We start from the raw sequence: 17,399 nt of genomic DNA on the forward strand, positions 1-17,399 counted from the left end.
GTTCAATGGATTGAGAATCTCAGTTTTGCAAGATGAAAAAGTTCTAGAGAATTCACGACAGTGTGAATATGATTAACACTACTGAACTGTACACTTAAACATGGTTGAGATGGTGAAGTTTATGTTCTGTGTTTTTTAGCACAATTTAAAAATTGACCAGACATGTAACCCAGTAGTAAGCTGCTACGAACCTCCTTGTCACATTAGAATACTCTTAATTTCTCCAGACAGGGTCTTTTAGTTCTGTGAATAAGAGACACCAATTCTTTCTAGTGTTGCTAAGAAAGGGAATTTTGCAGTTGCACGAATGAAGAAAGAGACACAGTCAAGGTAGGGTGGCCAGCAAGACTGTAATTATGCTCGAAACGGTGGTCTTCTGGTGGAGGGGCCATGTGGATGGAGGGGTTAGGAAACAGAAGAGGGGATGTTCTGACTCTTCATTGGTGGTGTGACTCTGTGGGCCCCGGGGGCCTATCAGGGCTATACTACCCAGGATGGTCGGCTGGGTTTTCTTTACTCGTGTTTCCTGTAGATTTATACTCCTGCATCTTGCTGGGGGCTTAGTTTAGCCCGTGGGATGAAACACTCTTGTGTGGGATCAACAGTCTGGAAAGGAAGAAATGCTATCATCAACTTTCTGACCAACAGAAGAAAAGATACTCTCCAAAGTTATATTTTTGTTTTTGGAGACAGAGTCTTGCTCTGTCACCTCGGCTGGAGTGCAGTAGTGCGATCTGGGCTCACTTCAATGTCTGCCTCACAGGTTCAAGCAGTTCTCCTGCTTCAGCCTTCTGAGTAACTGGAATTACAGGCATGCACCACCATGCTCAGATAATTTTGTATTTTTAGTAGAGATGGGGTTTCACCATTTTGGCCAGGCTGTTCTTGAACACCTGACCTCAAGTGATCCGCCCACTTCAGTCTCCCAAAGTGCTGGGATTATAGGCATGAACCACTGTGCCCAGCCCTAAAGTTATGTTTAAAGTATTATTATCTCACCTTCATTTAATTGTTTGTCAACAACAAAAGAAGAAACGTACTGAGCCTACCCGTACCAGGCTATCCCTCAGCCACGCACAAGAATCTTTTCACAAGCAAGGTTCTTGAATAGCTGATCACTGGAAATGGAAATGAATCAAGAAACTCTTGGAGGGATAATAAAGATATTTTCATTATGTAAATCCCTCCTGAGGGTTGATTAAAGCACATGATACAGCTGTGGCCTGGTCCATGTGCCATTCTAGGAAAAGGCAAATTCTCAGATAACACACCAGAGGGATTAGCTAAGTTAGTGGCCTCGCAAATTAATTGAACAAATGATCTGAGGGTGGCTTTCACGTTGGGGTTTTAGTTACTTTTGATCCCTGTAATGTAAGAATTGTGTCCCGGTGTGATATTTTTGGCTGTTTAGGTTTGTATGTCTTCAAGTCTTCACAGCCCAAATGTGAATTACCCCCAAACTACTCAGCAGTGCTCCCTCTGTTTTTGCCTGAAAGGATGAAAATTTGTTCATCCATCTGGGCATCCAGATGATGGTGACAGACCCTGTCCAGTTCTTAGGGCAGCCTGGGCTGCTGGAGCTAGACAGGGACTCAGAGAGGCCGTCAGTGGGGATCAGGTGATAGGTTCAGACAACCGCTACTAAAAGCAGACCCCACCCTCAGACATATTTACAATCCTGCATTGTCCCCGATGCAAAATTCAATGAGCCTGCTGCTCTTCACCTTCACACAAAAGCTTCAAGCTGCCCTTTCTTTCCAGGGACACACACTTGCATCAGAATGCTGTATTGTTGCTGGCGATGAAGACTGGGAAGGTTTGGGTGAAGGCTGTCTGGCACCACCTGGTCTGGCTTAAATCTGGGTGGCTCAAGCTCCACGTGCCTTTAGGGATGCTCCTGCCCTGCCTCTCCTCTCTCAGGTCAGTAAAGCCATTAGAAATGAAGCCTGAGGCTGTCCTAAGGAAGGAGTGCTTACTAGGTCCCTCCTGGGTGAATGTAGGCGAGTCCATTTACCTGCGGCTGAATGGGAGTACCAAATGAAGTTAATGCTACATCCTCCTCAGCTCCATCACTGTCTCGGGCTGAAAGCCAAAGGAGGGAAGGGCTGCGTTAGAGTCCATCGGAAACAGCACATGAGGACTACCGGAAAACCCCACGGCTTGCAAACAGGCTCTTCACTCTTTAAAAGGAATTCTGAGGCCGGGTAGGGCGGCTCACACCTGTAATCCCAGCACTTTGGGAGGCCAAGACAGGCGGATCACTTGAGGTCAGGAGTTCAAGACTAGCCTGGCCAACATGGTGAAACCCCATCTCTACTAAAGATACAAAAATTAGCCCAGTGTGGTGGTGGGCGCCTGTAATCCCAGCAACTTGGGAGGCTGAGGCGAGAGAATTGCTTGAACCCGGGAGGCGGAGGTTGCAGTGAGCTGAGATTGCGCCGCTGCACTCCAGCCTGGGCGACACAGCGAGACTAAATACATAAATAAATAAATAAATAAATAAATAAGAGGAATTCTCAGTTGTGGCTGTTATTGAAAAAGTTTCTGATTTAAAGGAGTGTATTTACAGTTGATGCGGAAGGCATGGGTAGCGTGTGAGTGTTGAGGAGAAGCACATTGGCGTCAGAAGAGCGCTAGCTCCGAGTCAGTTTCTGCTCTTTCAGTATTACCTGTGTGGTGACCTCGGGCAGCTCACTCTTCTTCTTCTTTTTTTTTTGTTGAGACGGAGTCTCGTTCTGTCGCCCAGGCTGGAGTGCAGTGGCCGGATCTGGGCTCACTGCAAGCTCCGCCTCCCGGATTCACGCCATTCTCCTGCCTCAGCCTCCCGAGTAGCTGGGACTACAGGTGCCCACCACCTCGCCTGGCTAGTTTTTTGTATTTTTTAGTAGAGACAGAGTTTCACCGTGTTAGCCAGGATGGTCTCGATATCCTGACCTCGTGATCCACCCACCTCGGCCTCCCAAAGTGCTGGGATTACAGGTGTGAGCCACTGCGACCCGCCAGCTCACTCTTTTCAACAGTCCCTTTAGGCTTGATTCTCTACAAGCTTGAATTCAATATTTCAAAAAATTTTTTATTTTGCCCAGGCTGGTCTTAAACTCCTGGCCTGAAACCTCCTACCTGGGCCACCCAAAGTGCTGGGATTACAGGTCTGAGCCACCACATCTGGCCTGAATTCAATTTTTAAAATTGAACGTAATAAAAGAGATCACTTAAGACAACTTTATATTGTTGTAGGATCATCACAGACATAGGTATTTGTTTAATGGCTGTCTCCTCAACCAGCCTGTAAGCTCTGTGAAGACAGGAGCTGCGCCTGTCTCTAAGAGCAGGTACTTGCTGGATACCTAGTTGTTTCTTGATGACCACAGACATAACTGTGTTAGGAGGGTTCACACTTAGGGGTTTCATGTTGAGTGGATGGACCCTGGAGAAGGACTGCTTGGCTCTCTCACTTGTGTTCCTTAACCTTTTGTTGCCTTTTGTTGCCTTTGTTTCCTGATGGAAATAAAGAAGAATAATGACAGTCATAACAGTAAGTCTATCTCATAGGATTGTTTTGAAGAGTCTATAAAAATGTTGTATAAAGTCCTTGGAACAGGGTATGCTACGTAGAAAACACTCATGAGCTATCCTTTGTATATGATTATTGGTGGTGGTGCTGGTGCTGCAGTTATAACAGATGCTCTGACATCCTCTTCCTAGTGGCTTTTTATTTATTTTTTCAAGGGGCTGATGCTGTGATACATGAAATGCTTATCTTTCCTTCATGGCAGAATTAACTGAATACTTGGCTCGACTTCGTTCCTTGTGTCATAACAAGGCGCCTTCACACTCAGTCTCTTGGGAACCAACTTTCATCTAACTTTCTCATCAAACCATATCATCAGTTAGAAAAGCCTAATTCTTCCAGCTCTAGCTATAGTTCATGAGTCTACCAAAAGGCCGAGTGTTTTTTAACACTAAACCTGCACCACTGTGTGACAGGAAATCCGAGTTGAGTAAGACCTTCCATTATCTGTGGAGGAGGTGGGGAGGGACGTGATGAGCGCATATAAAGACGAGGAATCTGAGGCTCCTAGGGCTTGAGGATCTTGGTTTGGTCTCAAGGTTGGTAAGAAGCAGAGTCTCAGAGCCTGGGCACATGAGGCCCGGTTCTGCACTCTTTCCACTGCCCTTTGCTGCCCAATAATGCTCCCACTCCCTGAATTTGTTTTTTTAAATTTAAATTTAAATTTAATTTTTTTTAAAGAGGGTGTAATGGCGCAATCATAGCTCACTGCAACCTTGAACTCCTGGACTCAAGTGACCCACCCATCTCACAGCCTCCTGAGTAGCTAGGACCACAGGTGTGTGCCACTATGTCCAGCTAAGCTCTCTGAATCTTTATGAATGTCATCATCCTTGACTTATCTGTCCTCAGACCAAACAAATCCTGCCTATGACCCCACTGCCTTCTTCCCTGCTTTAAGCTAGTTCTCTCTCTGTGACCTGTAACTTGAGGGTGACAAAAAAGAACTTCCTGTGAAAGAACAAACAAAAATGACACCCCCTGGGACCATTTAAGTTGGATTCCCCCTGGTAAGGTGAGTGTGCCTTGAAGAAAAAAATGTTGAGAATTGTCAAAAAGGGCTATGTTCAGCAGAAGTTGGAGTTTGCTAGGGGAACAACCAGAAGGGCTTATGTTTGCAGGAACAGTGTTCTCTTGGTTCATCTCGTTTTATACTCATTGACCCATTTTTACATTATGTAGACTCACTGATTATCTAATGCCTTCAAAAAGAATCATATGAGGTTTGTCTGTAAGCATCCAAACACTGGATGGAAAAATGCCCACAGTAATGTGACTCCCTCCCTCCCTTCCTCCCTCCCTCCCTCCCTTCCTTCCTTCTTTCTTTTCTTTTCTTTCTTTTTTTTATATGGAGTTTTGTTCTCATTGCCCAGGCTGGAGTGCAATGCATGATCTCAACTCACTGCAACCACCACCTCCCGGGTTCAAGTGATTCTCCTGCCTCAGCCTCCCAAGTAGCTGGCATTACAGGTGCCCAAGACCACGCCCAGCTAATTTTTTGTATTTTTAGCAGAGACAGGGTTTCACCATGTTGGCCAGGCTGATCTTGAACTCCTGACCTCAGGTGATCCACCCTTCTCGACCTCCCAAAATGTTGGGATCACAGGCGTGAGCCGCCGCGCCCGGCCAACACTTTCAAATACAGGTGAGTCTTAGTGTTAGCAAATACGATATAATGATATTCTAGTTAGTCTAAAACAGATAAGGCAGGCAATAATTAGAAGTTTTCCACTCATAAAACAATTTGTAGCTGATATTCTACTCTATTTAAGATTTCTGCTCTTTATATCACATTTAAGATTCTTCAATTAAAAGACCTAGTGATTTTATTCTAATTATTTATTTTGGAGGTTAGTTATCATTTATTCAGGAAGAGAAATATTCCAAAGTTTACCAACTCCAAATTAAATATAAAACAAGTATTATATTCATCAACTAATTAATGAAGAATATGTTAAAAAATAACATAATCCCAGCAGCATGTAAATGGAAAGTAGTTAAACATCAAAATAGTTTCAGAATTATGTCTCTATTTTATTTTGCATTTTAATTGTTTCATTTCTTATACACAAATTCTTTACCCTAATCTTTTTGTTGAAGTTTCCTGTACCTAACAAGATGCTGAGCGTGTTAAATTTCAATCAAATGCTGTGAGAGGATGTATCTATATTTTTGGCTTAAGATTTTGGTTGAGGCCGACTGATTTTTAAAAGTCCAATCAGTATTCAGCTTCTCAGGGACACACTTATAACACAGAGCAAATAATATTTATACCCATTTTTCTGGTGTCCTACAGTAATACGCCTGATTGCATTTTCATTCTCCATCCAGATGTTTTTGTATCTTAAAATTAAGTCCATAATCCACATCAGAGGAATAAAGCCTAATCTTCTTTAGAAAGACTTCCAGGGAAATGAAATTCTTAATCCCCTTTGCTGATCTGTTTCTGTCTACTAACTCTTATTTTCGTATTTAATCTAAATCTCTCATGCCTCCACGTCCATTTCCACCCACTATCTTTAGTTGGAGATGGAAAACAACAAGACGACCGCCTCTTAGGGAGAGGTCTTCACACTTGTGAAATTTTCTTTCTTTCTTTCTTTCTTTTTTTTTTTTGAGATGGAGCCTTGCTCTGTTGCCCAGGCTGGAGAGCAGTGGTGCGATCTCGGCTCACTGCAACCTCTGCCTCCCAGGTTCAAGCAATTCTTGTACCTCAGCCTCTTGAGTAGCTGGGATTACAGGCATGTGCCACCATGCCCAACTAATTTTGGTATTTTTAAAAGAGATGGGGTTTTACCATGTTGGACAGGCTAGTCTCTAACTCCTGACCTCAGGTGATCTGCCTGCATTGGCCTCCCAAAGTGCTGGGATTGCAGGTGTGAGCCACTGAGCCTGGCCATACTTGTGAAATTTCCAGCTAGGGACCCCTTGTCCTACTCTCCTTTTAGCTGAATAATTCTGGTCTCATAACCCAGTGGTAAATTAAATAATTATGTGACTGGAATCGCAGCTACAAACAGCATTAGTCAGAAGCGTCACATCACAAATGCATGCCTCATGGACTTGAACAAAATGTGTTTTGGGACAGAATTTCGAGAGAGAACTTGGATAGTCTGGTAAAGCACATAAAGCTTAAGAGTGACCATCTCATTCTCACTGTCTTCACCTGTCCACACAGGTCTGATGTTATAACCCTTTAATCATCTTTGCGGGGTTCTGCTGAGCCTCCCCAAGCTTCCCATACTTCTCATTAGTGGATCAGTGGGTATCCTTGCTAGAGACTGACTGATGCCGGGTACAATGGCACGGTTGTTCTTGCTGACCACACATCTATTTATACAGTACCGTGATTGTTTCTTGAGCAAACAAAAGCAAAGACAGTGGTAAGCTGTTTCCCTACTATCAGCTTATGACCTACCGTAACACTTCAGACCTTTCAAGTTATTGTTATTATACTTCTCTAGCTCTTACCTATTTTGTATCTATTTGTGTGTTTTTCCTAGCTAGGTAGAATCCTGCACTTTTAATTGAGTTTAATCGTTCCTTGAAATTTTGATATTTGTACTTCTTCCAGGTGACCTAAATTCTGATTTTACTTTCTGAGCTTAAGCTTTTGGTTATTTTGCCCAATCTTGGAGAGCAATTCCTTCCCCCCTTCCTTCCTTCCTTCCTTCCTTCCTTCCTTCCTTCCTTCCTTCCTTCCTTGTCTTTCCTTTCTTCCTTCCATCCTTCTTTTTCTTTCCTTTCTTCCCTCCTTCCCTCCCTCTCCTCCTCTCCCTCCCCCCCCCCCCCCTTCTCCCTCCCTCTCCCCCTCTCCCTCCCTTCCTTCCTTCTTTCTTTCTTTTTTTTTTTAAATTGAGACAGGGTCTCACTCTGTCACCCAGGCTGTAGTGAAGTGGTGCAATCATGGCTCCCTGCAGCCTCAACCTCCTAGGCTCAAGTGATCTTCCCACCTCAGCCTCCTGAGTAGCTGGGACCACAGGCCTGCGCCATCATGCCCAGCTAATTTTTTGTAGAGATGGGGTTTCGCCATGTTGCTCAGGCTGGTCTTAAACTCCTGAGCTGAACTGATCCACCCGCCCCGTCCTCCCAAAGTGCTGGGATTACAGGTGCGAGCCACAGAGCCCAGCCAATCAATATGTTCTTTACAACACTATTGATTTTTTTTTCCACAACATTTCAAATTACATTGATGATGACTATCATTGGCAGACTATTTCCTGCTCAGAAATAGATTTTCTAACCTTGCTTGAGTAATAGGATACTCTTGGCCAAACCAGGAATCATCGTATTTTAGCAAGCCCTTGCTCTTCAACTGAGATATTCCTTTGAACCCTTTCAACTCTTGCCTGGTATTTTGTGGGGTATGGAATATTGATCATTACAAAGCTCAGTGTATTTGGGTTTATTGTGAAACTCTAAGAATTTTTTTTGCTCTGACTTTTGTTTCCTGGAAACACACAGCAGCAACAAAAACAAACACAGAAAGTTTTATCTTCTAGTAAGAACTATGAGAAGTATTTTCAGGAAAGATTGACTTTGCAATTCTGCCACAAAACTGAGTGATGTGATTATGTATCACCAACAAGCAATGAAAAACTGTTATGGGAAAAAAATGTGTAGTGTCAATTTCCAACTTTTGGTCAACTGAGCTGAAAAGAATTAATGGATGTATTTATCTGAACAGGATTTAATTTGAATGTGCAATTAGCCATAGATTACAGCTCAAAAAAAGTGTGTGTACTTAAAAGGAAGCTTATGTGAATTTTTTTTGAGCCTCGTGAACATTATGTGTGCTGTACAATATGTAAAATAACATCATCGTTACACATTAGAAATAAAATGTGAGAAACCAGATGCCTATTAAAACATAAAAATTGATGTAAAACTATGATGTTGGGTTTTGGATAATAGGCCAGATGTTTCAGAAAAGGAATTAATGAATTTTGACATATTTCCAGATAATTGAAATTAGCCGCTATTTCCCTCAGGTTGTTGGGGTCCAAGCATCCTTGTTGCCATGGATAATATATTTTATTCCTTAACAAAGTGTAGTCAGGTGGCTTGAATAAAAATATGACCCAGAAATCATTATGAAAATGTCACATAAGCACGTGACTTTCTTTCTCCTAATGATCACACATCTGAGTCTTTACTCAGAATTAGGATATAATGACTCTTCCTCTCATTTTTTTGTAAGCCTTGAAGGATTTTAAACGATAAATGGTTTGAAAAGTTGAAATCCAGAAGTGTTTGGGTTTTATGACTTTAATGAGGTGGTGAGTCCTGTGATTCAGTTTAAGATGATGTTTGGGCAAATTAGCTTTGAGACAAATTTTTAAAATGTCCATCACTGCTGCCAGGAATGGCTTTTGCACTTGAAGGCCAACACATCTGGACTTAACATTAGATGTCATGCAAAATTGCATGGTTCAGGCCTAAATTAGGGCTGGTGAACTCACTTTTGTTTTTTGTTTTTTTTGTTTTTAGACGGAGTCTTGCTCTGTTCGCCCAGGCTGGAGTGCAGTGGCCGGATCTCAGCTCACTGCAAGCTCCGCCTCCCGGGTTTACACCATTCTTCTGCCTCAGCCTCCCGAGTAACTGGGACTACAGGCGCCCACCACCTCGTCTGGCTAGTTTTTTTTTTGTATTTTTTAGTAGAGACGGGGTTTCACTGTGTTAGCCAGGATGGTCTCGATCTCCTGACCTCGTGATCCGCCCGTCTCGGCCTCCCAAAGTGCTGGGATTACAGGCTTGAGCCACCGCGCCTGGCCTGGTTAACTCATTTTATAGTGGATGCCTTTCTTTAGCCAGTGTGAGCATTCAGAGTCATGCCCTCTTTCTTTAGGGCCTTTGATTCATGTATGTCTTGGTCTCTCCCCATAAAGCTCTATGCTTTGGAAGAACTCATTTTTCATAAAAATTTAACCTTGATTCTGGGAGTTTGCATTTCCATGCTTGAACTATGAAGCCACCCACCCCATATCTGACCATTTTCTTTGAGTTTCCTCTTGGCTCATCCTACTGCATGATTTCTCTCCTGCTTCTCCTGTAGGAGCACCTCCCTGCTCCCTGAATCCCCCAGAAAAGTACCTCTGGAGAGCTCCTGGTTCTCCACTTGGAAGCTGCGTTGGTAGGCTGTGACGGGGCAGGCATGGCCTTGTGAAGGGCACTCCTGCCTACACGATCTGTAGAGAATGCAGAGCTCGGGGACAATGTACAGCAGCAGGAAAACCCATGCGTTGGTGACCAGGGCAATGCAGACGACCGGGTCGTCCCACTGGGGCTGTCGCTGGAACTGTGGGTTGCCTCTCAGGAGCATGGAGATCCACACCACCCAGATGATGATGGAGAAGAGTACAGTGATAAAGATGAGCCTTCCATGCTGCTTCCAGTTCTCACACGGGCCACAGAAGGTGGCTTTGGAGACGAAGAATGTGAGGGCCATCAGGAAGAGGACATAGACCAGGAGTACAACAAAGTCCACATTGAGCTGGCAGGGCGTCATATGCACAAACATCATACCTCTGGTCATGATGAGAGTCACATACTCAATGGCAATAATCACCTGCAACAGACTGCAACCAATAGCAATGCATAGAATTGTCGTCCAGGAGAAGGAGACGCGACCCCGAACCAGCTTCACTAGGTTGGAGGCATGGGCTAAGAGGCACGAGAAACAGAGAGCAAAGAGAACCCCGAAGAGAAAGTAGCGTACGGGGGCAGTTTGCTGATTGAGCTGGATGATGAAGGCAAAAGCGAGTCCAAAGAGCCCCAGCACACTCAGGAGGAAGAGGAGCTGGGTGGGGAGGACATTCCACTGGCTGCAGTCTTGGATCTTTCGCATGAGGAAGAGAAATGCTAAGAATAGCAGAATTGTGACCACGATGCCAAGTATTGCCAGGGACTCCAGAATGATGCCCCATGGCCCCTCAGAGTCACAGGGAAGAAAATAGTCTCCAGTGGACTCGATGCAGTCCTTGTACATGGTGACTTATGGGTGTAGACCTCACCAGAATGGTTTTCTGATGCCCTGCAGAAAAAGGATGAGACAAATTGACAACTCTGCATCTCTTAGGTTGGTGCAAAAGTAATTGTGGTTTTTGCTATTAAAAGTAATGGCAAGAAGGCTGGGCACAGTGGCTCACTCCCAGCACTTTGGAAGGCTGAGGTGGATGGATCACTTGAGGTCAGCAGTTCGAGACCAGCCTAGCCAACATGGTGAAACCCTGTCTCTACTAAAAATACAAAAATTAGCCAGTATGGTGGTGCACACTTGTAATCTCAGCTACTCAGGAGGCTGAGGCAGGAGAATCGCTTGAACCCGGGAGACAGAGGTTGCAGTGAGCCGAGATCACCCCACTGCACTCTAGCCTGGGTGACAGAACAAGACTCTGTCTCAAAAAAAGAAAAAAGAGGCAAGGTACGGTGGCTCATGCTTGTAATCCTAGCACTTTGGGAGGCCGAGGTGGGTGGATCGCTTGAAGTCAGGAGTTTAAGACCAGCCTGACCAACATGGTGAAACCCCATCTCTACTAAAAATACAAAAAAAAATTAGCCAGGCATGATGGCATGTGCTTGTAGTCCCAGCTACTTGGGAGGCTGAGGCAGGAGAATCGCTTGAACCTGGGAGGCAGAGGTTGCAGTGAGCCAAGATCGTGCCACTGCACTCCAGCCTGGGCGACAGGGTGAGACCCTGTCTGAAAACAAAAACCAAAAAACAAAAAACACACAAACAAAAAAGTAATAGCAATAGCAAGAACTGCAACTACTTTTGCACCAACCTAATACCTATAAGAATGCCTATTGGGTGGTCCATGAGGGCACTCTAATGTCTGTCATTCTGCAGTGAAGACACCTGGGCATATGAAATACATGTCTTTACCAAAATTGTTCCTAGGACACTGTCGAGAGCTTGAGTTACATTTTGTTTGATTCCTGATACTTATTTAAATGCTAAGCTTCCCTAGGGGGAAAAAAATTCAGAGATATATGCAAACATAGTCTAAGGGGATGGGAAATGCCATCACACATATTACCCCAAATTTATAACAGTTTTATATAGGATGTCAGTAAAAGAAATGAGAAAGGCAACCTAAACCCCTCAAAACTATCTTGGCTTCATCCCGCTGGGAAAAGCTGAACAGACTTCACTTGATAATATGTCCATTTGTGTATGCTAATTTCCAAGGCTGTTTGAAAGCTAACACAAAATCTTTTTCATAAAAGGAGGTGTATGAGAATGTTTGCATGATTGACGGAATTCAGTTATATCAGGCTCCAGAACAAGGGCTGCCAACATCAGTGGATCATTGGATCGTTCTAGACACTGATGCACTGCTTAAAGGAGACAGGCAGATGAATTACTGGGAATAAAATTTGCCAGTAATTTTAATGACTATTCCTTCTTTCAGTTCAATTCAAGTCAATCCAATGCAACAGGTTGTATTTAAACACCTATTATTTGTTCATCAAAGAATTGTACAAAATGGTCCCTTTCTTTAAATACCTTTTTGAACAGTTTAGTAGGAAAGTCCGTGTCTTGACTGAGGACTGAGGTGGCCCAGGAAAAAGATCCCACACATTCATTTGAAAAAAAAAAAAAATCTATTGCAATTGAATACCCCTTAGCTCTATGTCCCTTCAGTTATCCCCAGACCAGATGGCTGGGTGACCCAGGTTTACAGCTGAGGGCATGGCCCCCCGATTCCAACTTACCTTCTCTGTGTCCACTCTGGAAGCTTAGGCTGTAGTGTTGACGAGGTTGTAACTGCCAATGAGTAAGAAAGAGCCAACCTCAGCTTCTTTAATCTCTCCCCAAATGGGCGGAAGAACCGTAGGCTCTCACTGAGGTTCCTGCAGTATCTATAAAAAGAACCGGAAGGACAGAAAGACACACCTATTCCAGTTTCACAGTAACTTTTCTACAGAGATTTCCTTGGTGAGAACAATTCTTTTTCATTCTACTTCTGACCAGAGGCACCTTGGCCTTAGGGAGCGGGTGTAAATCTGAAAGTGGGTATAAATCTAGGAAATACGGTTTCCTCCCAGTGTATTGCACCATATTCAGGGAAGCTACACAAGGTCCTCAGGTGACTTACACCAGGATACCTCATCCTTCTTCTGACCTATTCCCTAAAAAGCCATCTCTGGAGACTTTCCCACATCTTGATTTTGTTTGTTTGTTTGTTTTGAGATGGAGTCTTGCTCTGTCACCCAAGCTGGAGTGCAATGGCGCGATCTCAGTTCACTGCAACCTCTGGCCTCCCGGATTCAAGCAATTCTGCCTCAGCCTCCTGAGTAGCTGGGATTACAGGTGCATGCCACAACATTTTGTATTTTTAGTAGAGACGGGGTTTCACTGTGTCGGCCAGGCTGGTCTCAGACTCCTGACCTTGTGATTCGCCCGCCTCAGCCTCCCAAAGTGTTGGGATTACAGGCATGAACCACCTCGCCTGGCCCCCACATCTTGATTTTAATTCAAAAGAGCATCCATTCAACGAAGTACAGGTAATGAGGGTTTCACTGGGCCATAAGGAATGGTGGTTTTGCCTACTACTGGCATTAAAATGGCCAGTGGCAGGCAAAACTGTGAATCAGTCTGTGAATTTATCTCAAGATAAAGAACTGACAATTAAAGGTCACTGGCTGATACTGGAGTACATATTCCTTTTCTCCTACGGTGACACAAAATACAGCACAGCACAGTGTCCAGCCTACACCCACCAACCGTGCCCCTGCCACCTCCAATTTACTCCTTGATTCTCTTCCTGAATACATGCATTTTTTTTTTTTTTTTTGAGATGGAGTCTCGCTTTGTCGCCCAGGCTGGAGTGCAGTGGCGTGATCTCGGCTCACTCCGTCTCCTGGGTTCAAGCAATTCTCCTGCCTCGGCCTCCTGAGTAGCTGAGATTACAGGTGCATGCCACCACTCCCAGCTAGCTTTCCATATTCTTGGTAGAAACGGGGCTTTCTACTCCGTTGGCAAGGCTGGTCTCAAACTCCTGACCTCAAGTGATCCGCCTGCCTCTGCCTCCCAAAGGGCTGAGATTACAGGTGTGAGCCACCGCACCTGGCCCCTGAATATATGTATTTCGATAGAGGACTGCCAAAGACCCCAAACCAGTGTCTGGTTTCAAGGCGCTTGTGATCTGGCTCTACCTTTCTTACCCACCTGTACTTCCTTCACGTCTCCAGGCTCTATGACTTGGCCTGCTTGGTTTTTCCACTGGCTCACAAAAAAAATAAGTTTTCATCTGCTCACCTCTTAGGTGCTGTCACTGTCTGAAACTGCCTTTTGCTTGATTGACATTTATCCTATTTTTGAACCAAATTCTTTCTCTCCCTGTAGAATTTTGTTCATCTTATCTCCTCTATGACTCTTCCTGCCTTCCCTCATCATTCTAGCCCTCGCTGATCACCTTCCACCAGGAACTCTACAAGACTTGGGGTCTGTTCAAAATCACAGAAACCCTATTTTCTGCCTATTAGTTAACTTATGAATACATATTAGATAATAATGAATTGAAATAAATGAATAAGAAATAAGAAGTGTCTTGATTCATGTTATTTGAATTAATCTCATCTCCTGATTGGATTTATAGCTGCCTGGGGGTCAGGTTCCACATTTTATGTCCCCATAGTACCTGCTCCCATGTGGAGAACCTCCTGGGTGATGGATAATTTGATTAATGGAATAATTCTAAAGATAAAATTCCAGATCTTTCAGAAGGTCCTTTTTAGCTGTGTGATTTTTCAACAGATGTGTATTAATGGAAAACACCTGCAAATAAGTCAGAGCCTTAACAAACCCTTGACAAAATCATTCTGAAGTGGTGCTCTATCTTTTTTGTTTTGTTGTTTTGTTTTGTTTTGTTTTTTGAGACGGAGTCTCACTCTGTTGCCCAGGCTGGAGTGCAGTGGCCGGATCTCAGCTCACTGCAAGCTCCGCCTCCCGGGTTCACGCCATTCTCCTCCCTCAGCCTCCCAAGTAGCTGGGACTACAGGCGCCCGCCACCTCGCCCGGCTAGTTTTTTGTATTTTTAGTAGAGATGGGGTTTCACCGTATTAGCCAGGATGGTCTCGATCTCCTGACCTCATGATCTGCCTGCCTCGGCCTCCCAAAGTGAGGGGATTATGGATGTGAGCCACTGCGCCTGGCTGGTATTCTATCTTTAGAGATTCCTTAACTTCAAAAAGCCATTTTCTCCTATGAGAGAAGAAAATTCTAGGGATGATAGAATTTTCTTACATCCAATTACACCTTAAGCTCCCCTTTACCTGCTTTGGGTGTAACAGCAGTCTTTCCAAAGCTGTGAAGGCTAATGTTTACATTAAGGGTAAAGGGATTTTCCCGATGATGAAATGTGACACCCGTGAGCATCCACTCGAAGAGCATAGTGAGTGGTCAAACTGCTGTCAGCAGAACCGCAGGAGGATTTTCCATTTACTTCTTCCAGGAGCACTATTTTGTTGATCCTGCACCTCCCACCCCCTTCCTGCTGTTAGTCATGGTTGTCATTCCTCCTCCTGGTGGTGTTTTAGTTTTTGGTCTGCTTGTCTTCTAAGGAGATTCCTCTTGAGTTCCTGATGGCTTGAGGCCAGTGGATTTATGGGTTAATGACCACAAAGCCCTTTAAGCATCTTAGATAAAAGGATGTGTCCCAGGTATTAATTATTGTTATTTTAAAATCTAGCGTTATAGAATTAACCCATCTGCGGCTAGGCCTGAAGGATACGAGGGGCCTTTTTGCCTATACACATCCAAATTACTCACAGCTCATTTCTTTTGGCTTCTATGCTACAATAACATCAGAACAAACAGCTCAGATATGGCTTTGATTAATCAAAATACACTGATTACAATGAGTCCAATAAAAATGGAAATAAAACAGTCAGGACACGAAACACCTTATGTCAAACACCTATTTATGTTGTTTCCTTCTCACATAAACAGAGCTGGAGGGAATGTTAAAGGTTACCTTGCCTAACCCCTATTAATGATTAGTAATAAGCAAGCCAATGGTATATGAGGAATTTAATAATAAGGAAGCAGAGGCCCAGAGATGAAGGGATGTGCTTACCATATGCAATGTTGAAGATGACAGCCAAGGTTTGTTGTCTCCTGGCCATATTCTTGCTGTTGTACCAGGCAGCCTTTCCTGACTCTTCCCACCTTATAAGGACTGGCTTTTAGGGAGACCTGAGCCCTTAAGCATGATTTGATCAGAATAATAACAACAACAAAAAGAATATGAAAGTGCATCACATATTCTTCATCCTGCAGCTATCATGACTGGTCATGTGAGGATGGGCTGTGTGGGACAGAATGCATCGGTCAGGAGTGGCCCATTTGTTCTTTTGCTCACTGGCATCTCCAGGGATGGCTTCACGAGGGTGTAACCAGTGCAGTTGTATGGTGAACCCCATTCAGAAGGGCCCTGGGCTTGGAATTTGACACTGTGGTCACCATATTGAAATTGTTAATACTTGCATCTTTGAATTTGTGTTTGGTAAGTGAAGTGGGGCAGGACACAGAAGCACGCACTGAGGCTTGAGTCTTGACTCACACCCCACCCTGCCTTCCATGGCCTCCCCTCCTTCCTGAGACAGGTTCTTGGCCACCCATTCTATGCCACCATGTGGTGTCCTGTGTTGCCCGGCTGGCCTCCCCATTTCTGTGTCTGCTCTGTGACTACTGCCACCTGTCACCTGGGCTCACCTGTCTGCCATGGGTTGGGATGGTGGGCCCTTAGAAAGGGGGAATTAACTTGTTCATTTCCAAGCAGGGCTGCATATTTTTTCTTTCTTTCTCTCTCTCTTTTCTTTCTTTCTGTCTCTTTCTCTTTCTTTCTTTTCTTTCTTTCTTTCTCTTTCTTTCCCTTTCTTTTCCTTCTTTCTTTCTTTCTCTTTCTTTCTTTCTTTTCTGCTTTCTTTTTGCTTTCTTTTCTCTTTCTCCTCCCTCCCTCCCTCCCTCCCTCCCTCCCTCCCTCCCTTCCTTCCTTTCTTCCTTCCTTCCTTCCTTCCTTCTTCCTTTCTTCCTTTCTCTTTCTTTTTTCTTTCCTTGTTTTCTTGAGACGGAGTCTAGTTCTGTTTCCCAGGCTGGAATGCAGTGGCACAATCTCAGCTCACTGCAACCTCTGTCTCCTGAGTTCAAGTGATTCTCATACCTCAGTTTCCTGAGTAGCTGGGATTACAGGCATGAGCCACAACACCCAGCTAATTTTTGCATTTTTAGTAGAGATGGCGTTTCACCATGTTGGCTAGGCTGGTCTTGAACTCCTGACCTCAAGTATTCCACCCACCTCGGCCTCCCAAAGTGCTGGGATTACAGGTGTGAACCATGGACCCAGCCTGGACCACATATTTTTGTTTTACATTTGGCTCCAGAAACTATATAGCTGATCCTGGGCATCTTATTTGGTTTTCTGTTATTTGATGCCTAGTCTGATCAATTTTATATTAGGACGTGAACATTGTACAGTTTAATTTTATATTGATATAATGTTGAATTAGTTGTGAAGCGCCATAGCAATTGATCAGCAAATTGTCAAGACTTTCAGCTGAGTATCACTTAAGAATGTCAAGATATTTTTTGGAATGGAAGTTATTCTACTTTTTTTTTTTTTCAGTTTGTAGCTATTATAACACTTTAACTGAACTAGTATACATTCTCTTATACAGAGCTGCTTTATAGCTCTTATATAGAGTTGCTTTAAAGAAGAAAACAGATGATATAAAAATATAGAGGTACATTCAAGTTCAGCTTGTTGACACCTTCACTATTACAGAATAATAGGAGGCAATGTTTTTTATGTAATTACAGTCT

The 17,399-nt window shown here is 43.9% G+C and overlaps 1 protein-coding gene across 2 annotated transcripts; it reads right to left on the reverse strand.

Annotated features, from left to right (window-relative positions):
* Positions 1-331: 331 nt before the first annotated feature.
* GPRC5D (G protein-coupled receptor class C group 5 member D) lies at positions 332-12,385 on the reverse strand. 2 transcript variants are annotated; one of them, XM_023226216.2, is made up of 4 exons: positions 12,290-12,385; positions 9,665-10,604; positions 2,015-2,082; positions 332-606 (listed from the first exon to the last, which is right to left on the reverse strand). In XM_023226216.2, exons 2-4 carry the CDS (start codon positions 10,557-10,559, stop codon positions 535-537), a joined length of 1,035 nt encoding a protein of 344 aa, XP_023081984.1. In that variant the 5' UTR covers positions 10,560-10,604; positions 12,290-12,385; the 3' UTR covers positions 332-534. The 2 variants fall into 2 exon arrangements, with proteins under 2 accessions (XP_023081984.1, XP_023081985.1); XM_023226217.2 differs by lacking the exon at positions 2,015-2,082.
* Between the last annotated feature and the right edge of the window lie 5,014 nt (positions 12,386-17,399).

Source organism: Piliocolobus tephrosceles, chromosome 10 (assembly GCF_002776525.5).
Source record: "Piliocolobus tephrosceles isolate RC106 chromosome 10, ASM277652v3, whole genome shotgun sequence".
Lineage (NCBI taxonomy): Eukaryota > Metazoa > Chordata > Mammalia > Primates > Cercopithecidae > Piliocolobus > Piliocolobus tephrosceles.

What these genes read in the sequence shown, in the direction of transcription:
- GPRC5D (XM_023226216.2), bottom strand. Translation starts at nt 10,559, where the DNA reads ATGTACAAGGACTGCATCGAGTCCACTGGAGACTATTTTCTTCCCTGT. An exon ending in GAACCAGGAGCTCTCCAGAG is followed by an intron (nt 2,083 to 9,664) that starts GTACTTTTCTGG and finishes TTTGGCTTTCAG; the next exon opens with CCCGAGACAGTGATGGAGCT. An exon ending in GTACTCCCATTCAGCCGCAG is followed by an intron (nt 607 to 2,014) that starts GTAAATGGACTC and finishes CTTCCTTTCCAG; the next exon opens with ACTGTTGATCCCACACAAGA.